The sequence below is a fragment of the Aotus nancymaae genome, unplaced genomic scaffold (genome assembly GCF_030222135.1).
Source record: "Aotus nancymaae isolate 86718 unplaced genomic scaffold, 86718_ANA_hifiasm-v0.15.2.pri h1tg000014l, whole genome shotgun sequence".
Taxonomy (NCBI): Eukaryota; Metazoa; Chordata; class Mammalia; order Primates; family Aotidae; genus Aotus; species Aotus nancymaae.
Window position 1 is genome coordinate 11,518,468 of NW_026988425.1, and position 23,910 is coordinate 11,542,377.

General features: G+C 38.2%; 1 protein-coding gene across 9 annotated transcripts in view; it reads right to left on the bottom strand.

Annotated features, from left to right (window-relative positions):
* The window catches only part of CTNND2 (catenin delta 2), a 935,473-nt gene that overhangs the window by 570,446 nt on the left and 341,117 nt on the right, over positions 1-23,910 (bottom strand). For 8 of the 9 annotated variants that reach the window (XM_021675376.2, XM_064375868.1, XM_064375870.1 and 5 more), the window contains one exon: positions 22,552-22,664. The exons of the other annotated variant lie outside the window; for it this stretch is intronic. In XM_021675376.2, the coding sequence (XP_021531051.2) occupies positions 22,552-22,664 (113 nt within the window). The remainder of the gene's footprint in view (positions 1-22,551; positions 22,665-23,910) is intronic. 9 annotated transcript variants of the gene reach the window in all.

Genomic DNA, 23,910 nt, shown 5'->3' on the forward strand with positions numbered 1-23,910 from the left:
AACTATTATAATTGTGCTTTTAAAAGAAATGAAAAGGTCATTATACACTCTTTTTATTTTATTTATATATATATATATATTTTTTCTTTTTTTACTGCACTTTAGGTTCTGGGGTGCATACGCAGATCACGCAGGATTGTTGCATAGGTATATACAAGGCAATATGGTTTACTGCCTCCATCCCCCCATCACCTATATCTGGCATTTCTACCCATGTTATCCCTCCCCAACCTCCCTACCCCACACTGACCCTCTCCTATTTCCCCACAACGGACTCCGTTGTGTGATGCTCCCCTCCCTGTGTCCATGTAATCCAAGCAATTTTTTGACAAACGTGAGACAGTGACTTCCATTTTTATCCTTAAACTGTCTGTCAATCAAAGCCCTATGCCAATTCTTGTTCATCACAAACCCCTTGATAAGGCATCATCCTACCTCTGCTTTACGTGGGTCCCCCAAAACCCACAGTAAGAGGAAAAGGAGGCTACACTTTTCGGGAGGCCAGGAGGGGGAATGCACAGGATATCCCTGAACTTCATTTCTGAATGTTATACTCTCATTTATTAACATCACATCTTCATATCAAAATCTCAAGCCACATATATAAGGACACTGGATTGTCTGCCATTGAATAAACTTGTGTGCACCTCTTCTGCCTCTGCTCCAGGAACAACAAATGAGAGTACTGCAGGTAAGTGGAATCAAGTCTCATCTATGTGACTGCTCAATCAACTGCAGTTAAAATCACCTCATGCCTTTCAGGTCTAGCTTTAAAAATTGTTGAGGGACAACCAGTACGGGCAGGGTCCTCTCATCATGTTCTATGCAGATGAAGACTGCAAATGGTCCAGCCTCTGCTACATCTCTTTGGTTGGAACTATAACAGGAACTAATCCGAAAGGTTATGGCAGTATCCTCTCCACTTAAGGCAAGTGTTCTCCACAGATACAGGCATTCCTTGATGTAAGGGAGACCCTGCAAGGCTTCAGGGTGGAAGACATTCCTTCTAACTACATATAGGTACCTACAGATAAAAAGCGCCTGATACAGCTTGTATAGTTCATGTTTGTGACAACTAGTCTGATGGTTTCTTGTTGTCTTGTTTTGTTTTATTGCATTTTATCCATTCATTGATAATACAATGAATTATATCAACTTCTGTTAAAAGCCATAAGTATGTATTGGAGCTATTGAAACCATTAAAGTTTACACTTAAATGGGTGAATTGCATGGCATATAAATTATATCTCAGTAAAGCTGTTGTTTTAATGATAAAGATTAATGGAATTCCATTCAATTAATAAATCAATCTAAACATAAAGGAGAGTCATAAGCATTTCAAAACAGAAGAGTCTTTACTCATGGGGGTTTAATGCCCTGTTTACATTACTTATGATGCTCTACCCAACACAGACCAATAATTCAGTTCAAAGTGGTCCTAAGTCAGCAAGATGCCCTCATACTTGGCAGAATCAAACATACATCTTTCTTGAGAGACCATACCTTAAACTCTGACCTCATGTACTTCCCATAAATATGTTACAAGGAACATGAATCCACAATCAAAAATCTTACACACATGAGAAAAAATGCCTCAGTGAGCAGGCTGTCATTAAAAGCTATAAATAGAATCAAAGTGAAAGAGATTGAAGATTGTAGAATTGTCATATGCAAAAAAATGGGAAAAGCATATATAATATACTTAAAATATAAAGGAGACTTTAAAATTAAAATGAAGGGATCTTCCAATATGCCAAGGCAGATTTGAATATGAACAAACTGAACTTCTAGAAATGAATAAATAGAGCTCAAAGTGGCTGAAACAACTTAATAGAACACTGATATGCTGCTGATAGGACTAGAAAACAGTACAACCACTCTGGGAAGTAATTTGGCAGTTTTCTTAAAAGGTTAAGTATATGCACACATATGACACAACCATGCCACAGCTAGGTATTTACTCAAGAACAAAGTAACAAATCATACAAACGCGTGTTCACTGCAGCTTTATCTGTAAATAGCAAAAACTATAAACAATTCAATTGTGCATCAACTGGTAAATGAATATGCAAATTGTTTTACATCCTCACAATGGAATACTATTCAGCAAAAAAAGGAATGAACTATTGATATGTGCAATAACTAAAACTGAATAGTTCTTTATGATGAAACACTTAGCAAATTAGCAATTAAAAGGAATGATCTGAGGGCTGGGCATGGTGGCTGATGCCTATAATCCCAGCATTTTGGGAGGCTGAGGCAGGTGGATCACTTGAGGTCAGGAGTTCGAGACCAGCCTAGGCAACATAGTGAAATTCCCCCTTTCTACTAAAAATACAAAAATTAGATGGGTGTGGTGGCAGGCACCTGTAATCCTAGCTACCAGGGAGGCTGAGGAAGGAGAATCGCTTGAACCTGGGAGGTGGAGGTTGCAGTGAACCGAGATCACGCCACTGCACTCCAACCTGGGTGAGAGTGAGACTCTGTCTCAATGAATCGATCAATTAAAAAAATGACTTAAACTAGATAAAATGAGCCTATAGAAAATGTACATTTGGTCAGGCAAGGTGGCTCGTGCCTGTAATCCCAGCACTTTAGGAGGCCTGGTGGGCGGAACACCTGAGTTCAGGAGTTCGAGCAGCTGGTCATACCCTGCCTCTACTAAAAATGCAAAAAGTTAGCTGGGCATGGTGGCATATGCCTGTAGCCCAGCTACTTTGGAGGCTGAGACAGGAGAATTGCTTGAACCTGGGAGGCGGAAGTTGCAGTCAGCTGAGATTGTGCTATTGCACTCCAGCCTGGGTGACAGAGCAAGACTGTGTCTCAATAAATAAATAAATAGATAAATAAATAAGCTACAATAAACACAAAGTGACCAAGCAATTCTGCTTGTTTAGCTATTATTCATAATATTCAAAAAGTGAAAACAATCCAAATGTCCACCAACCGACAAATGGAATTATGTCATTAAAGCATTTCTCCATACATACTTATTCATATACATCTATACATACTTAGGTCATTAAGTATGATTTATCCATACAATGGTATATTGTTTGGCAACTAAAAATAAAGTCCTTATATTTGGCACAACATCAATGAACCTTGAAAACATTATGCTAAGTGAAAAAAGCCAATAATAAAAGATCACATATATATGATTCCAGGTACATGAAATGTACAGAACAGACACATAGAGACAGAAAGTCTAGGGCTAGAAGAATTTGGAGTTTCTTTTGGGGTGATGAAAATGTTCTAAAATGGACTGTGGTGATGGTTATAAGAATCTGAGAACATATTAAAAACCATTAAATTTTATATTTAAATGGGTGAACTGCATGACAATTGATTAACATCTCAATAGAGTTTTTTTTAAAGCCTTGCAGCAGTTCTTTTAATGATAAAGATTAATGTAATTCCATTAACTGAAAAAGATTGCCTACTCTCCCCCATTTCTTATCAGTATAAAAAGACAAAACAAAACAAAAATAATAAGATTTTCGAAGAAGACATAATAGAGCAATTTTCACAGTTTGCTTATATAAAAACCCTAAAAGAAGTCTACAAATTATTAGAGGCAATTAGAAAGTTTAGTAATTTTGCTTAGTATCAGGTCAATACAAAAAAAAATCAACTGCACTTCTATATAACACAGAAATTCTTAGAAGACGTCTCTTATTTAAAAAAAACAAAAAAACAAAACAAAACAAAACAAAAAAAAACATTTCCAGCCGGGCATGTTGACTCACACCTGTAATCCCAGCACTTTGGGAGGCTGAGGCAGGTGGATCACCTGAGGTCAGGAGTTCTAGACCGGCCTGGTCAACAGAGTGAAACCATGTCTCTACTAAAAATACAAAAATTAGCCAGGTATGGTTGCGCATGCCTGCAATCCCAGCTACTCAGGAGGCTGAGGCAGGAGAATTGCTGGAACCTGGGAGGCGGAGGTTGCGGTGAGCCGAGATCATGCCATTGCACTCCAGCCTGGGCAACAAGAGTAAAACTCCATCTCAAAAAAGAAAAAAATAAAAATAAAAGAACATTTCCAAGAGCAACAAAAACTCTATGGAGCCTAGCAATGAATGAAACAATGAACAGTATAAAACCTTTAAGGAAAAATGTCTCAATTTCATTGAAAAACATTTTAAAAGGGTTAAATAAATGGATATCAAGATCATAAATGAGAACACTCAAAATCATTAAGCTGTAATTCTTCCCCAATTTCTCAGAAATAGACTACACATATGTGAAAAATTGACACAAGACAAATATGGTATTGCAGCTTATGAGACAAATGACAGTCTGCTCAACAGCAGGTATTAAAAGAGCTATTTTACATGAAACAAAGAATTGAATCTATACATGCTAATATGCTAAAAAAAATCAATGAAAAACAGATTAAAGATTTTAATGTAGACCAGGTGCAGTGGCTCACACCTGTAATCCCAGCACTTTGGGAGGCCAAAATGGGTAGATCACCTGAGGTCAGGAGTTCGAGACCAGCCTGGTCAACATGGTGAAACCCTGTTTCAACTGAAAATACAAAAATTAGCTGGGCATGGTAGCAGGCACCTGTAATTCCAGCTACGCAGGAGGCTGAGGCAAGAGAATCACTTTAACACTGGAGGCGGAGGTTATAGTGAGCTGACATCACGCCACTGCACTCTGGCCTGAGTGACAGTAGTGAGATTCAGTCTCAAAGAAAAAAAAAAAAAGATTTTAATGTAAAAAGATATAGCTTTACAATTCACATAATAAATCACAGGAAATTATTCAAATGGTGTTTTAATTCTTAAAATTGTTTAAATACGTCTTAAACAGGACTGATCAACATAACAGTAAAACTAAGCATTCTGTCCATCAAAGGGCACTATAGGGAAAAAATAGAATGAGCCACAAACTGGGAGAGCATGATTTTAATACACACAATTAACAGATTAGTATTCAAATAGATTCAGAATTAAAATAACTAAGAAAACAGACAAATCACCAATAGAGAAATATGCTAAAGACATGAATAGGCATTTAATCGAAGAGCAGACATGAGTAAGTGATAAGTGCACAAAAAGTGCTGATAATGCCTGTATCAGGGAAATGCAAACTTCAAACGCACCGGATTTGCAGCAACAGCACCAAAATAATTAGGAAAATGTTAAGTTTTGCTGAATATGTGGAGCAATGGATTACATATCGCCAGTTGGAATGTAAATTTGCACAAGTACTTTGGAAAGTCCTTTAGCATTATGAAGTTGAAGACGTTCCAATCCTGCAACCCAGTCATTTCCCTTCTGTGACCGCCCAAGAAACCATGTGCGCACCCACACAAGGAGACTTCTGTGACAATGTCCCTAGCTATATATTTGCAGAAGAAAACCCTGCAAACTCTGCAAATGTTCTCAGGAGAAAATGTAAATGCCCTGTGGCATATTCAAATGATGGAGCAGGAGGCATCAGTGAAAAAAAGAAAAAATGCATGAACTACCAGCCCCCACGACACCATGGGCAAATCTGTGTAGAGTGCAGTAAAAAGCAAGGTGCAAAGAATACATATTTATGTAAAATTTAAAATCAGGTAAACCAAGTAATACTTTACTCATTAGGATGCATAGGTGTGAGAAAATGTAAAAAACTTCAAGGGTAAAAGAAACACAAAATTGTGAAAACTGTTTACCACTGACATGGTGGGAGAGAGACAATGAGGAAGGGGCCTAGACACTCCAACAATTACTGGTCAAATTCTATTTCTTCCACAGAGTTACGGCATTTTTTTGAAACCATGAATATGCAAATACTGCATATTTGCAATTGCACATATCACAGATTTCATTATATTATGTATGCTACTATCTTAAAATATGAGATTTGTTTCTGAAAATTATATTTGTATAGCATAATCTCAAACAAATTCTCTTTGCTTTATGATTAGAGCCCTATTCATCAATGACAACATTTTAAAAATAGTATGTCATGTAGTTCAGTATAATATAATACTTCTATTTGTAAGTATCTTATCATTGCGTCCAATTAGCACCTCAGAGACATATTTGGTTTTGCACTTTTCTGACTTAAAATATAATCATTTTCCTTGGGAACAATGAGGCAAATTAAATCTTCTGTGTAAAATGGCAAATCCAATCCTTTAACAGAAACACCACAGGTTCCTTTAGATTTCATTTCTTAAAATTCTCTTATTTTGTAGTTGTCAATATTTCTTTATGTTTTAAACATTCTATGGATATTTATTTCTTTATCAGTTTATTATTTCTTTGTTCTGACTCCAAGATCTGCACATGAAACTAAGTTCTGATTTTCTCCCTCTGGAATGCTACTTCATTAGCCAAACATAATAGCTGTTTGAAATGGTCCAGCTGAAGCTTAACATACACTTCTGCGTCCCTACCCCAAAAGGTAGTTTAAAAGAGAGTTAATTTAAATTCAATTTCTTCTCTTGAATTTTGATCTTGCCCTTGCTGATTTATCTTAGTATTAATTGGTCTGTCTTGCACAGGAGGGTTAGTTTGATACATGTATTGTTATAGATACCCAGGAAGGTATTTTTAACCAGGGCGAGGTATTGCTATCATCCCTGTTAAGGTATGCATTTAAGGTAGCATAAAGACTATAGGTTGCTTAACGGCAGGCAATTTGATTTTCTCATCCAGATCTGTATCCTCAGTGTCTGTAACACTGTGTGACACATAGTACGTCCACAATTTATGTGTTGAATGAACAAACGAATGGATGGAGGAATGAGATTTCTCCCTCCTTCCCATCAGAGCAGAGGATAGCACAAACTCACGCTCCTATGCATCTGTCCTTGATTATTGGACCCCAGCATTTACTCACCTGCCACAGGCAGAATGCCTGGAGATGCCTGGAGAATGCCATCCATTTCCATAATCCCTCAAATACCCACAGGCTTTCAACACATTCAAACAACTCCAATGTTTGGGTAACACCGAGGATTTTCTCTATTCCCACATTACTCTCCTTGATAAAATTCTTTTCTAGTACCAGGTTACAGGGGAATTAAATGAAGCTTATTGGGGTAGAACATAGACCTCAAAACTGCAGGGGCCTTGAGCAACTATCCACCTGAGGGCAATGCCTTTTTCACGGCAATGAGACTGTGTGCTAAGCAGTGTGATGTGTTCACATATCACAGCTATGTTATTATACACATATTACTACATATTAATTTAAGTACATTGCTGTACGATGGTGTTCTTTGGCAACAGCTATAATACTTGTCTTTAGCTAACTTGGTACCATCACTATCATCCACTAAGTAAAGGAGAGAAGGAAAGCCTTAAGTAATGTATCTGTAAAAAAAAATCAGGGCATTTCCTATCTACTCACGCATGTAACATGTCATAAAGATGTCTATGTAAATTAATTAACTATTTAAGAAACGGAACAGCCCACATGTATGGAATACCTTCTCAGTGCCTGACACTATGCTCATTGCTTGAAAACACTTCTACATTCATGCTTATAACAGATTTCTGAGGTAAGTGTTATTCTCCCAAAATTTACGAATAGATAAATGGGGTTTACCAGTATATTTCCCAATGATACATCAGTAATATGCAGAGCTGAGATTCAAATCTCAAAGTCCATGGTTCCAAACTCCACTGTCTTCACCCACCACCCTAGCTACCTCCTTAAGTTAGAGCTTTAGAATTTGTTGGGCATTTACGATATGACAAGCAATACATGAGTCCAAAAGACAGAATTAAACTCTTTACCTTAAATGAAGCATGTCAAAATGACAATGAGTTCTCAACAGGTTGATGCCATCATTCCCACATTAGGGAGAGAAGGTTAATTGCTAAATTTCAAGGAAAGTTGGCAGTCAATTCCTTGGACAGATTTTTTCAATAAAATCTTGCTGAGAGTCTCATTCTCAAATACGTGCATAAGACAAAGCAACAGTGTGTGACAATTTTTAAACTTCCTCAGCTCTTGAGGTACTAAACAAACAGATGTGTGAGAAGACAGGCTTATGATTACAGCGTTACTGTCAACCCATTAGGCGACATCTTCGCTGCCTGCTGCTAACACAGCAATCTCTGAAATTTACAATTCTATGATAGTTTCTCCTGGATAAAAGGGAATTAGAATACATTCACATAGGATGAAAATTTTCTAAGAATCAAAGGGTTCTTGTTGAAAATGGGGAACGGTTGTGGTAAAAGTTAAGCCCGTAATATTGGATTAGCCTATCAAATGTTTTGTTAAATGTTCTTTGGAAGAAAGTAACAGCTTTCCAATCCTGCCCTGTGTCCTTTGACACAAGTGAGTCTCCAGATCTTCTCAGCCCTAGCTTTGCCTCCAGAATTACTCATTACATTGGGTGAAATTTTTCTGACCTAACTCCTGGGCAAGGTCACCCTCTCTAACTTGCACTGTGGACCAGGCTCCCTGGGCTTCCATCCCTCCTCTTGGGCTGTCTATTGCCTACTCAGCAACATGCAAAGTCTCTACCTTGATGCGTAGTACATGGCCACTCACAGACTGGGTATGCTTAGTCTCCCTCCTTACCCAACAGCAGCGTACCCCATGAACTCCATTTCAACTACACCGATCCCAAATAGTGGCTTGTCTTTCGACTGCCTTTCCCTCTGAGCAATGCCTTTACCCCATTCCTTTTCCTGCCAATGTTTTGTACCCCGACAAAGAAATATCCATCTGTTAGTCATCCCCAGCATGACTTCCTGTTTTCTTCACAGCAGCAACATATTTTATCATGTTTTAGCATTTCTGTGCCTTTTTTTTTTTGAGATGGGGTCTCACTCTGTTTCCCCGGCTGGAGTGCAGTGGTGCAATTATGGGTCACTGCAATCTCTCCCTCCCACCTCAAACTCTCGAGTAGCTAGGACCACAGGCACGTGGCCACCATGCCGCTTTTTTGTTTGTTTGTTTGTTTTCTGGAGATGGAGTTTTGCTCTTGTTAACCAGGCTGGAGTGCAATGGCACGATCTCAGCTCACTGCAACCTCCACCTCTCGGGTTCAAGCTATTCTTCTGCCTCAGCCTCTCAAGTAGCTGGGATTACAGGTGCCCACCTCTACACCCCACTACTTTTTAAATATTTTCAGTAGAGACATGGTTTCACCATGTTAGCCAGGCTGTTCTCAAACTCCTGGCCTCAAATGATCCACCCGCCTTGGCCTCCCAAAGTGCTGGAATTATAGGCCGGAATTAAAACACCGCACCTGGTGTTTTTTGTATTTTTCATAGATATGAGTTTTCACCATGTTGCCCAGGCTGGTCTAGAACTCCTGGCTTCAAATGATCCCCTGACTTTGGCCTCCCAAACAGCTATTACAAGCCTGAACCTCCTCACCCTGCTGCCTCTTTTATTTGATAGTAAAACCCCAGAGGGCAAGAGCCACATTATGTTCTTCATCTCTTAGGTATCTCTCAGTTTAAAACACTATCCCAGTTCCTTATCTTTAGCTCAAGTTTTAATCAAACTGGAAAACATCCAGACCATCTGAGGCAATTTACAATATACTTACAAACTTCTTTTAAACTGTGTTTTCCCTCATATAAAGTCCATGCCTTGACCTAACAGGATATTTCTATATTTTAAAAAAATGAATTTATAGATAATTCATCTGCTTTCCTTTAAAGTACTAAATCTCATTACTTTTTACACAAGTTCAAGTAATGGCCCCATCCTAAAATATTCAGACTAACAGCACCAGAGTGGACCACTGGGAAAAATCACGGCTCTTCTTGTTTCCTAACTTACAGGTGAGGAAACTGAGTTACAGAAATCCAAACGATTTCCTCCAAGTCACACCTTAAATGTGCTGCTGCCAAGACCACAATCTTCTAGTACTCACTACAACACTCTTTCTGCTATACCCGCCTTCCTTTTCCATCCAAGTAATTTGAACACTTGGAATCATGTTCATGGTAGTCAACAAGCTGAAGTCATCCCAAGGTTGATGACTGACATTTCCACCGACTTTCCTCTGAAGTACGTCAAATGCCCATTGTTAGTTTGTTGGCTGAAGTATCACTGGTTTCCAATATTCTATAATGACCATAAACAAAAAAACAACTATGAACATATAGCTTGGTAAAGGCTTTTGGACTATCAGCATCTGAAGGAAGACAGAGTGGATATGAGGGGGACACAAATGCCTTTCTACTTCTTATCATATTTACACACTTATACACAGCAGGGAGAGGAATGAGCATGCATGATTTGGTCAATCTATTCATCTCTTTCTGTTTGCTGTTTGAAGAATATCTATTCAAAGAGTCACTGGCTTCTATATATTAATTTATTGTGCATTTCCTATTATATATTTGTTATTATTGCACTATCACTCTTCTTTTTACTATCACACAATATAAAAAATCTCATCTTCAGTTTCAGCGTGGGTATGGAGACCTATTAAGGTGGCCTGCATGAAAGGGAAATTGATTTAAGCTTTCTTCCATCTCATCTTGTCAATTTCTGTGTGGTTGTCTAGTCTATATTATGAAGGAAACAAACATGGTACTACTCTGATACATCTCTGTAGCCCACAGTGAGAGGAACAATTTTATAATCTTTTGTAGATAAATTAGGAAGGAGACTTCAATGAAAGATCTTCTGTGTATTCACCTAAAAGGGAAAATATACCTGATTCACTCATAACAGTTGGTATGTGAGATGACTGACTTACATTTCTCATTTAACCATTGCAAATTTATAGTACTGCATTATACCCATTTTTATAGATGAAATAAATAAATATAAGAGAAATTATGACTATATTTCAAGGCAAAGCTAGAAAATATAATAAAAACACAACAATGAAATGTAGCTATAGTTTATGGAATCACAAAGTCGATGTTTTGGATCTATGAGTTTAAAAAAGTTGGAAGAGCTGGGTGTAGTGGCTCACGCCTGTAATCCCAGCACTTTGAGACTCCGAGGCAGGCGGATCACTAGGTCAAGAGATTGAGACCATCCCAGCCAACATGGTGAAACCCCATCTCTACTAAAAATACAAAAATTAGCTGAGCATGGTGGTGTGCGCCTGTAGTCCCAGATACTCAGGAGGCTGAGGCAGGAGAATCGCTTGAATCCAGGAGGCGGAGGCTGCAGTGAGCCGAGATTTCACCACTGCACTCCAGCCTGGTGATAGAGTGAGACTCAGTCTCAAATAAATAAATAAATAGCTCTAAGAATAAGAGAAAGAAAATATAAAGAATTTTCTATCCTAAATGAATTTATAAAGATTTCCAGTTCTCCACTGATCAGAATACTAAATTTCAAAATTCATTAGAGTTAGTTTTTGTAAAACATCTGTTTTATACTACAATTCTTCTAAATAAAATTTATTATATTGATTGTCTTTAGATGTAAAACTAATAATAGCTTTTTGAAGTGAGATGACATTTAGGAAAGAAAACAGGCTTCGAAATTGATACGAATGTGTTAAAATACAGTAATTGATATAAGAAATATGTCAAATAATTACAGGCATAAAGTATTCAATCTTTCTAAGGCCCTACATCAAACTATTTATTATTCTCAAATAAATTTAGAATAATTATTTGCTTAATATGATAACTGGTATTTCATATACATGAATATTAGTATAATTTGTCAACTGGCAATTTCCAAGAGTTAATATGAAGGTATTTATACTAATGATAACATATACTCTTATGCCCTTTATTTAATTTGCATAAAAACAAATCTCAGAAACATATCTTGATGAGGAATCTCAAAACAACTATAATCACTGCAGTATATGGAAAGAAAAGAAGCAGAGTATCAGTTCTAGAATGTTTGCATCCCTAGGGTGAAAACAGACGAGAGACATTTAGATGGCTGTTTACAACACAATTCAAGATACTGTGTTAGACTGAGTGACAGCCTTGTGGTGTGACATTTTAATGCATGTGCTTGGGGAGTACAGATGTCTAGGTTCAGAAATCAATGTCTAGACACTATCAAATTTATACACAGTGAATTTTTTTCTCTGTATCTCAGTGTTTTTATCTACAAAATAAAAACAATAAGACTTAGAGGGTTAATTAGGATGACATGGGAAAATCTAACCCATTTAATGTTGTGCCTGGCCTAGGGAAACTGCTCAGTAAACTAATGCAATTATTATTATTAAAATTATTACTGTTGGCCAGGCACGGCGGCTCTCACCTGTAATCCCAGCACTTTGGGAAGCCAAGTCAGGTGGATCACGAGGTCAGGAGTTCAAGACCATCCTGGCCAAGATGGTGAAACCCCATCTCTACTGAAAATATAAAAAAATTAGCCGGGCACAGTGTGGGCACCTGTAATCACAGCTACTCAGGAGGCTGAGGCAGAGAATTGCTTGAACCCAGGAGATGGAGGTGGCAGTGAGCCGAGATCACGCCACTGCACGCCAGTCTGAGCAACAGAGCGAAACTCAGTCTCAAAAAAAAAATTAATGAAATAAAATAAAATTACTACTGTCATTACTATTGTTAGAACTATTATTACCCTTTTCTTAAGATCAGAGTGAAAGTATGAGACTAAGTCAACCATAGTTCCACATTCGGAGTACATCAAGGTATTTGGCCCTGGAATCCAAGATACCACATTAACAAGTAGATATTTTCATGAAAATTAAGTAAGATGAATATCAAAATGTAATATTATGATCTAGCAAGGTCAGAATACTATATATACTACTTAATGTATTGTATAGATCAATTAGATATATGTAAAAGATATCTTAATATATATAAAATATATATAACAGAAAAATAATACAATAGAGAATATGTATGCTGGAAGATATAAAGATAGAAAAACATAGATTAATATGACTGATTATTTTATCAAAATAACACCAATGAAATAAGAATAGTAATAAAATTACTGTATATTCATTCATTTGTTCATTGATTTATTCATTCTGCACTGATTGAACAATTTCTGTGTGCTGCCCACTGGTTTGGCATATGCTTGTCATCCCTGTCCTGGAGAAATTACTTATAGACTAGCCAAGGAAACAGAGGAGGAACAGACACCTAGTTCTAGCAGTTGACAAGACTCAGTAAAGCCTTAGTATAGGAGGCAGCACCTTTAATCCAGGTTGTAAATTTTGCTTCAGGATTATGAGATCAAAGAAAGCTGAGTACTATATACACCTGGCTCACTAGAGTGACCTTGGATTCTTGGCTAGATGAAAAAGGCTTAAAGGGCTGATGACTACAAAAAAAGAGAGGGTTAGAGGAATAAGACATTCCCTGTTAAAGGAGCAATCGCATAAATGATCCTGCTATTTGGGAGGAGAAAGAGAATGGAAACCTGATCAGAAATTTGATGGTGCTTGGGAAGCATGGAGATGAATCTTGAAGGCCCAGAAACTATCCTAGAATATCTCTTCTGCATTATGAGGAAAAAAGGAAAAACTATAAGAGGAAATCTTAAAGGAAAAATCTCAGCATTAAAAGGTTAAAATTTAAAAAAACCACAAATAATGTGAAAGAATAAAGAGGTTACGACAAGAAGAACAATGATTCATAAAGGGACTTTAGAATTAGGAATATTTGTGAGGGAGGTTTCTGCTCTGGAATTTAAATTGGAAGAAAACAAAGACAGAAAAACTTGAAAAAAAACAAAATTGGCAATGCTGAAAAGTCTCCAAAATATGTCTATAGTCCCTTTAATGTATTCTTCTGGTTTTGTACTGAAGCAGACATTCTCAAAGACTTTGGAAATGACTACTGCAATGTTAATTCTGAATGACTATTCAATAAACTCATTGTCTCGTTTAAATAAATTAGTACAACTTTGCTGGAGCAGTAATAATTTAGCCTCATGAGAAATAATTATTTCCTAGCATGAAAACTAACAGTTACTCCCTAACTTTAAAACAGAAATTATATTTAACAAAAAAATTTTCAAAAAAATGATCCAAAAGCAATCTAACTTTTTTTTTTCCAGCTGGCAAATGTGTACTCACTGTGGTAAGGATATAAATTCCTATGGCTATGGTTGATAAACAATAAAAAGCTGATATTTCAATATATAAGATGTCCAGTTTCCAAAAATAAATATTTTGGCAAATTTATTACTTCTTTATTGTAAAAAGAACAAATCAAATTATATCAATATTGCATCTTGCAAAAGATAATGAAAATACACAAAATGTCTTACTTAGTGAAACAATATTCCTATATGATATATTTCCTTACAAAAATTCACTGATCACACTTTTGAAGAAATAAATTTCATTCTCACTAAATGTATGTGACCATTGGCTTCTGTTTCTTCACTAAATACTGTTAACTATTAATACATTAACCACAAATCAGCCTCTTCCTTACAATAAGTCTGATTTTTTGTGTACATGTGGAAAAGATTTTTAGACTCTATTTGTAGAACTGTTGGCATTTGGGCTCATGAAAGTTAGCTAATAGAATGACCTTTGATAGTATTTATAATCTATATAACTTTTGCACTCTAATCTCCAAAGTATGGCAGACTTTGGTGGAAACTTCTCTTTGCAAAAAATTCAATAGTTCAAAGATGGGAAGGAAAGAAAGCACTTCCTTATGTGCAGCAAGCAACTGCTAATATTTATTATGTTTCATCTTTTCAAATATAGTTAACACCAATCAACATCTTGGGAATGTATATTACAGATTATAAGGTAAAGATGATTGCTTTAGTTAGCTGTCCTTATTCTACAGTAAAACATTACTCTACTTCAGATTCAAAGTCTTCCACTTCTCAGAATCAAAGCTACAGATTAGCTTTTGAGTCCAAATGCATGCATATATGCCTGAAAAATAAAATAGGCTATATGTAAATTAAACTTTTGAAAGGAATAGTCACAGAATAAAATTTATTTTCTTTCAAAAACTTTTATAATTCAACTTTTTGTACTATATATCTAACATGACCAATTACAAAGCATTATATTACTTTTCTATCACTGCATAACCAATTACCAACAACGACATTCATTGTTTTAGCTAATAGTTTTGTAAGTTTTGTAAAGTTCAGACTTGGCAGGGTTGTCTGTTCAGAGTTTTACAAGGTTATCGTCAAAACTTCTACGGCGCTACTTTCTCTTCTGCAGGTCCTGGGGAATGAAATGATCCCCTCTCAAGTTCATGCAGGTTATTGTCCAATTTCAATTCCTTTGGGCCATCAGACTGAGGTTCTGTTTTTCTTGCAGGCTGTGAGTTCACCATCTGAACGTAGACACTTAGCAGGTAGACACTATCTGAATTGCTAGTGCACAAAGCCCCTCCATCTTCAAAGCCAGCACCAGATAATTTATCTTGTGTCAAAACTCTCTAGTTTGGAATTGCATTTCTGAATTTTCCTTTGTCTCTGACCTCTAGACCCAGATTTAAAGGGCTTGTGTGATTAGGTCAGACCAAATAACCTATTTAGGAGACTGAGGCCCCTGCATATTTACATTCCTGGGATTATACAGTCTGCGAAAACCAAGTCATGATGGTACCTGGCTGGACACCTTGGAATTCTGCCTCCCTCAGGTAACAACAAATTTTCTTCCAGCTAATAATCCTCAGAAGCATGCTGGGAACGAGGGAGTTATTGACGAGACATACACATTTGGAATCTCTTGATAATCCAGGAGGAAACTAGCCTGGCTGAAAATTCCAAAGAAGAGTTCATTTTCTTTAGGAAGGGCACAGGTTGCTTCCCATTGGCATAAATATTAACAGGTGATTTCCAAATAAATCAGAGGAATTATTTCAATAATTAACAAAGGAGGAGGTGACTGAAATTCATAAATCTAGATATCCATAGTGAAGTTGGTTAGTTTCAGAATCAATGTTTAACAGAAAGTGGTGCAAATCTCGTATACATTTTGAAAATTTTCACTCATCCTTTAGTTAATTAACAAGTATTTCTGAGGAAAAGTTCCATGGCAGGTACCATCTTGGTGCAGGGGACTCAGGAATGAACATGTCAAGGTCATCATCCTGAAAGGCTCACAGTTAAGGGGAAGAGACATTCACCTAAATACAGATAATGGCAATACTTTGTGAGAAACGTGTGTGTGTGTGTGTGTGTGTGTGTGAGAGAGAGAGAGTGAGAGAGAGAGGATCTCACTCTGTCACCCAGGCTGGAGTGGTGCAGTCTTAGCTCACTGCAGCCTTGACGACCTCTTGGACTTAAGCGATCCTCCCAACTTAGCCTCCAGTGTAGCTGGAACTACAGTGGAGAACCACCACACAAGGCTACTTTTTTGTATTTTTATGTAGAGATGGAGTTTCACCATGTTGCCCAGGTTAATCTCGCACTCTTGGGCTGAAGCAATCCACCTGCCTTGGTCTCTCAAAGTGTTGGGATTACAGGTGTAAGCCACTGTACCTGGCCTGTGAGAATATATGGGCAGGTATGTACAGGTGCTGGGTGGGACCCAGGTCACCAGGATCTGGGTCAACCTATAGCTTAGAGCGAAATAACATGGAGTTTGAAACCTATGACTGAGGTCCAGATCCCAGCTAGGCACTTACTGTCTATGTGGCCTTGGTGAAGTTATTTAACATCTAAGTCTGTTTCCTCATCTATATGATGTGAGAATACTTACCTTGCAAGTGGTTGCACAGACTAAGTAGATAACACGTAATTGGGAGTGGTTGGGTCTACACTAGCACCACTACCACCCCCTTTTCTGGCTACCAAATGTGTGATTTGGTTTGGGCATAATTGTGCAAAATCATTGCAGAGGAGTCTGGAATTTACAAGATTTCCCCAGGGTCATGGCTGGCCATGTGAGGCCCTCTGGTAAATATTTTTCATATATTTTCATACTATATATAATTAATTATATAATTAATACACTATAGAGCATATATGTGTATATGTATATATTTACACACATGTGGGGGGATTGTGGGAGACACACACACACACACACACACACACACACACACACAGAGAGAGAGAGAGAGAGAGAGAGATGGGACGTAAGTACCTTCCTTCCGTTCCAGTTCTGCATGCTCAAAGGTGAGATGATGGTGCCTTAAAACCATCAGGTGAATGGTAGGGTTCTCACAGAGAGGTTGACTTAGGGCCATGGCACCACTGAGACACCCAATGAAAAGAATGCTGCCTACATTCAGGCTTCATGTTAACTAAGGCTGAGACAATAAATGTCTCCCCTGCTACAGTCCATTTTAGTCCAATATTCTATGCTTTCCACTTCTACCACATAAAATTCATTTAGCATGATGCTTTAAACTGTGATCCCTTGAATAGTAAAATGGTTGTTGTTCTATCTTCCATACCCAGGTCTTACCTGGAGGATTCACAAGGGCCAGAGCATTGTAAGTCTCCATGTTATGATATCCTGCCTGCCTCCCCAGCCTCCTGAGATCATTCTCCCCATCGGTGCTTTCCAGGAGTGGCTGGAGGGTGCACAAGGGCAGGGCGCATGTAATCAGAACTGCCATCTGCTTCTCTGCAGCCTGCTGTTGTCACCATCTTTCTCCTTCACTGGGGACTGTGGTTCTGCTGTCCTTGGGCTACAGTCCACGTCCTCACTGCTGGACACCTGACAAGTGGCGCTCCCTCCCTCTATAGCCTTCTGATGCCCAGTACCAACTCTGTTAGAGATGTTACCTCAGCAAAGCCCTGAGACTACCAGTGACCCAGCTGCAGAGGCCATCTGCAGACATGCTCACCCTCATGCTGTGTCTGATTCCCCAACCCTTGTGGCCTCCACCTACTTTGCTCAGTGTGGCCCACATTGCCAGACTCCTCCATGTCCTCCAAAGGACCCATTCTTCCCAGCCTGCTCCGCCGTGGCTTCCTCGTTGACAAAGTGGAGACGATGATGATACTTAACTGAAAAGGTTTCCATAAGCATGAAATGAGGCAAAATGTAAAATTCTTCAAAGAGTACTAACTCTCAGGAAAAACTAAGGAAATGCTGGCCTCACTCTTTATAATTGTTATTGTTGCCATAAATCAACATCATTCTCAACAGCATAAGTCTTCTAAGAGTTATACCTCATTTAGGAGCAGTCCATAGATAGGACTGTCAGTCACACTCCTCATAATTGTTACTGTGGTCATAAATTACTCTGATCATCATCATCATCATCATCATAAGTCTTCTAAGAGTCAAGTCCCCTTTAAAAGATGTTCATAAGAGAGGTCCAACTGTGATTTGAATTCCATTTCTCTACCATTGTGTTACTGATGCCTATGGAAATCAAGAAATATGAATAGGCACCTATTTAGGTGCCCTTAAATTTTCATTAACACTTGGAGACATCTCCACCCATTCTTTGACCGAAGGTTAAAACATCCTGTGGCAGGGCACATATAGAAGGGTCAATGGAGCCCCAACCCATCTCCGATGATTTGTTAAGTTACAACAACTGCCAAAGAAGAGAAACAGTCCAGTCTGCGCTGATCGAGAAGACATTCAGAAGGACATGAGCCCTGAGCTGGGCCACCGGATCTACAGGAAGAGGTAACCCACGCTAAAGAGGAAGGATATTCTAGGAAGAAAGCATCATAGGCCCTGAAATGAGAAATCATGGTGCATTGATAGAATCGCAGAAGTGGAGGAAGCATCCTTCACAGACATGGTTCTGCTTTATGTATCCTGCAGATCTATCTCACACCATGTGGAGGGATGAACTTGGGCTGAATACACGCAAAGGGACGAGTCTGAATGCTGTTTTGGGGTCAGCGGAGAATATGACAAGGGCAAGGACTCAGGCAGGTCTCCAGGCAGGGGCCTCAACCTGGAAGACGAATGAACGGCTAACGGAGCTGCCAGATAACACCTCATTCACAGGCCTGGAAACTGAGGAACGGGCGTTGGGCGCAGCATGAGCCAGATCATTGTACTGGCCAGAGGTGAAAGGTGGCTACTACCAAGAGGGACTTGATTATCCTCTTAAATAAAGCAGGACTTGATCACGATCCTAAATAAAAAGCATCATCTGTATCATGTTCCTGCCTCTGGTCTGGATAGTTCTTGGGAATCACAGAGAAAAAAATGAAACCAAAATCTCTATTTGTAGGAATGATGAAGAATCTAATAGCTTTTTGATCTGAAAATAGGTTCTGGGTGAGGAAAGCCAAGACAGAAAAGAGATAAGATACAAAGTAAACCTTTAGCTCTAATGAAAAGCACCAGTAACTTCTTTCCAGATGACTCAGAACCCTTAGACAATCACTCAATGGTCTGAAATCTGTTTAGGCAAGTCTGTGAAGAGATGAAGAGATCATAATGTTCCCATTTGCAGGTAGTTATAACCTAGAGAGGTGCGTGCAGAAGCTGATATGCTGCAACAATAAATATCTCCAAATCCCTTGTCCCTCAAATTCCTAGGATCCTCCTGTACTATTGGGTGGACTGTTAGGAAGTTGACTATTTCAAATGCACACTGATAAATTTTTTTTAAATTGAAATGTTAACGTGACTACTTGGAAAGAGATCTTCGGCCAGATGCAGTGGCTCCCTCCTATAGTCCCAGCACTTTGGGAGGCCAAGGCGGGTGGATCATTTGAGGTCAGGAGTTCGAGACCAGTCTGGCCAACAAGGTGAAACCCTGTCTCTACCAAAAATATTTAAAAAGCCAAGTGTGGTGGTGCATGCCTGCTGTAATTCCAGTTACTCAGGAGGCTGAGGCAGGAGAATCACTTGAACCTGGGAGGGGGAGGTTACGGTGAGCCCAGACTGTGCCACAGTTGCACTCCAGCCTGGGCAACAGAGCCAGATTCCATCTCAAAAAGAAAAAAAAAAGAGATCTTGGGAGTCAGATGGAGCAATTCCTATCACCATCAAAGGCAGAGGTAAAACCCAATTATATTTATTAGTCATTTCTACCTGTTATATGCAAATATGTCTGGCAATTGTGACTGGATTTTGTTTCATTTCCTGTAAGAAACCCTTCTACCCACTCTCTAGTATCATTGAGAGGCATGAATCAACATCGAAATTACCAATTACGAGACTTTCAAAATAGCCCTCTTTTTAAAAAAAAATTTGTTGAAATTCTACTTTTGTTTAAAAATCTCTTTTGATGTGCTAACTAGGTTAGTCTATCACCTTTAATGAAGACTTGAATTTCTAAAGGTGCATTGCTGAAGCCAAGCAAACAAGTAGGTTATGGGGAAAAAAAAAAAAAAAACAGCGGAAGCTATGCTATGCATTGGCTGTTCTCCAGAGAAGTATCAGTAAATGCTTGTATTATACAAATGCGGATTCATACATTAAAGATTTCCAAAATACAAAATAATTAAGCTTGATGAAGACTGATATTATACATGGCAAAGGGAAATAATTAGGCAGTGTCTTCTTCATTCAACACTATTATTTAGCACAGGTTTAACACAGATTTATTGATTATGTATCATAAGCTGTGAGCTAGACATACAAGATACAGTGCAAAGAACCAAAAGTTGTCATGGTATAATTTTTCTGACTACTTTGGAATTCACTGATGTATTTTATTCAAGACACTTTGGATGTAATAAATGAAATCAACTTGAGACAAATCAAATGATGGAAGAGAACAGGTTTTGGGAAGGTAGCAGATGATGTCATGAAATGTAACATACGAAAGGCAGCCAGTCCTAATGAAAACTAAACTGGTCTCACTGTCTTTCAGGGCCATACGGCTTCTCTGTTGGGAGGCTCATTGCCACTGCAGCGTCCTCCAGTAGCACGCAAGCCACTATGGCCACCATCGCCAAGCACCCACTATTGTATGTCACAAATTTTGGGTTGCTTATTTCATATCCTCCAGAGTAAGAGCCCGGTTACTCACAGTCTAGTCAGGTCCATTTATGGTCCAATCAGGAAGTGGAAATTGATGCACAGGTTACTACACAGTTCCCTAGACCTGCTCCTATCAGGGGCTGGGGTTGGATGAAATCATGTAAAAGGTGTACAGCATGAAAAAATGTCACACAGAAAGATTAGGAACATGAATTGAAAAGGTAAACCAGACCGATAGTGAAACAACAGGCTTCAAAGCAAACTCGATGTCAATTCAATGGTGCATGTGGACCTATAAAATCTGGCAGGCTTAGCTTTTCAGAGGTTCAGCTTTAACAGGAACTTCTTCATATTAGTTGAACTTATAAAACCAGCTTCAAGTGAACACAACTGACTTTTCATTTTCATTATCCATCCTGTTTTGGTTAATCTGGATGTTCAGGCACGTCTGTGATGAGTTTAAAACATCACGTTGTACATATTTGTTGCAACATATACCTAGACATTTGGATGCAGAAGCAGATGATTCCACATATCCTAAATAAGGTTATGTAATGAAAAATAATATTCCATCCATGTGGTTAACCCTACTTAACAACACAGAGTGCAGTGTTTTCTATTTAAAGAAAAAAAACTAAGCAATGTTAAAAGTTTAATAGCATGTGACTCCAATACGAAATGCTCCAATTACAACGTTATACTCTTACAAGGATAAAATATTTTGGAGCAATGCATACAGAGATATTTTTATTCTTTTGCAGCAGCAGGTGGCTAAGAGTCCACCAAGTTCATGTTCCTGCTTCTGCAGAGTGGCTGCTGACCCCAGGACCCTGCCCCACTTCCATCTATGAGGGGTCATGTGACTGATATTCTCTAGTGGACTCTGAGTGCAGTGATGCAACTGACGATGCAATTCAGGATGAAGCCATAGGGAATGGCAAGGCCATCAAGTTAGAAAGAGGTCCTGAGCCACTATACGGAGAGGAAGTATCCTCAGGCAGCTACCCTAGAGAGAAACAAACTGCTCTTGTGTTAAGTTCACTGCAATGTTGGAGTTTATTTGCTATAGCAGTCTTGGTTTCCTCCCTAAAAATGCGGCAGAGTGCCCAAAACACATCATCTAACAAGAGTGTTTTTGAAAAATGGAAGCTAAACCTATGTCTCTTTCACACACATATGCACACGTATATTTATATTTTCATGTATGAAAGCCTGGTTCTAAGGAGGATAATTTTATTTTGTGGTCAAATGGCTAAAAAGTGTAGGTTTTAAAAATATATGTTTAATTATCTCAAGCTAATCACTAATTGAAGAATCATTTATATTTATGAATGAGCAAATATTTTTATACATGGGAATTGCACATACGGTTAATCTTCAGGGGTAATTTTGTAACTTAGCATTATGTATTAGCAAACAATACTGGTTCCATCAGAATGTTCTCACTTTTCTTTCAGGAAACTGGAACTCTGGATCATTTAGAAAAAAAAAAAAAAAAAAAAAAGACCCAAACTGGGAGACTGTGACTTGGCAATTCTTGATTTCCAGCAAGCTGGCTGAATGCAAAGCCTCCCTTTGTCTAAAATTACGTATAATTTGCATTCAGGGCAGGCGTTAATTTTGTTAAAAGAGTTTCAAGTACAAATCAGGACATTTTGGACACCTTCTGAACATCTTAAATCAGGCCAGTTACAATTTCTTTCCAGCATTTGAATGAATGTTCCAACTCCACCGCCGGGTTGGAAAGAAGAGAAACAGCACGATTTACTCGCAGCGGCAACTCAAAGCACAGACAATGAACAGAGCAGCGCTGGTACCTGATGCTGCTCATGCTGCCGGTCTCGGACCCCAGCTTGCATCGCTCCAGTTGGCTGGCTACGATCTGCCGTTCAGCCTCCAGCTCTCGGGTCAGCCTTTCAAACTGTAATTCCTGAAAGAAACCCACAACAAGATCAATTCAATCATCTACATGACAGGTGAAATTCAGACCAAAATGATAGGATGGTGGAGGGGGAAAATAGGATATTCCAAGATGTCAAATTTGAGAAATGTGCAATAAAACTAGGATTCGAAGGTGAGACAGACTTGTGGCCAGATGGCCGTGCAACTTTGGATAAGTTATCATGTAAGTATCAGTTTCATATTCTGTAAAACGGACTTAAAATACTTATTTAATAAGATGGAAATGAGGATTAAAGGAGATACTGTCATGAAAAATTTTCCGGTGCTATCTTTGTCAGATGGTCAGCACCCAGCAGATACCAATACTCCTGACACCACAAGTATAGCATTTAATTAGAGAATAGTTCAGTTTTCAATTATCTTTTAGAGTATTGTGTTTATTCCCTACTGGCCTTCTGGCCGACTCTGTACTGTATACTAATGTTTTCTTCATATTACTTACATATTATAGATTAAAGCAAATAATGCTTTATAATCCACACTCTTCATACCTTTGCATTCCAGAAGAATGACAATGATACCAATTCTATACAGCCTCATTACTAAGTGCATAACCTTTGAGATATTTGATGTATTGCCTTAAAAATAGACAACGGAACCAAAGAAAAATGCTTCTACAAAACTGCCTCAAATCCACTGTCAAAAATGTCAACAAAAAATTCAATCAGAACTTCAAAAATCTCAGCTGTTCCAACTACAGGACTTTTGTACCATATTTTAGTACTTACGCTTTCTTTTCCCATACATGTAGGTGTTTTAGAAACTAAAAATAACCAGAGCAAATCATGTATTTTAATAAGAAATGGCAGGGAAAGTTTTTACAACGTCACATTTAATACGTTTTTAAAAAATTAAACAGTCATGTTTTGGGGATGAGAAACAAGAATGCTTTAGCTTTCTCATACTGAAAAATAGCTTAGGAGTCAGTTTTGGAGAACTTAAACTCAGAAAGTGTGCAGGAATGTATCTTTCCAGAACATAAGATTTTATTTACTTGCTACCCCAGGATACTCTTGCATGAGATATTTAAAAAGTAGAATCTGGTGTGTCCCCTATTACATTAAAACAATCCTGGCTCTTTTCCATAGGTGAAGTTTTTTTTTAATATTGACATTATTTTGAGAATCGAAGTAAAAGACACTGCAAATGAGAGCTTAATTTTCCATTTAAGGCGCTAAAACCGAGGAAGCATTTTATTAACCTCAAACTTTTAT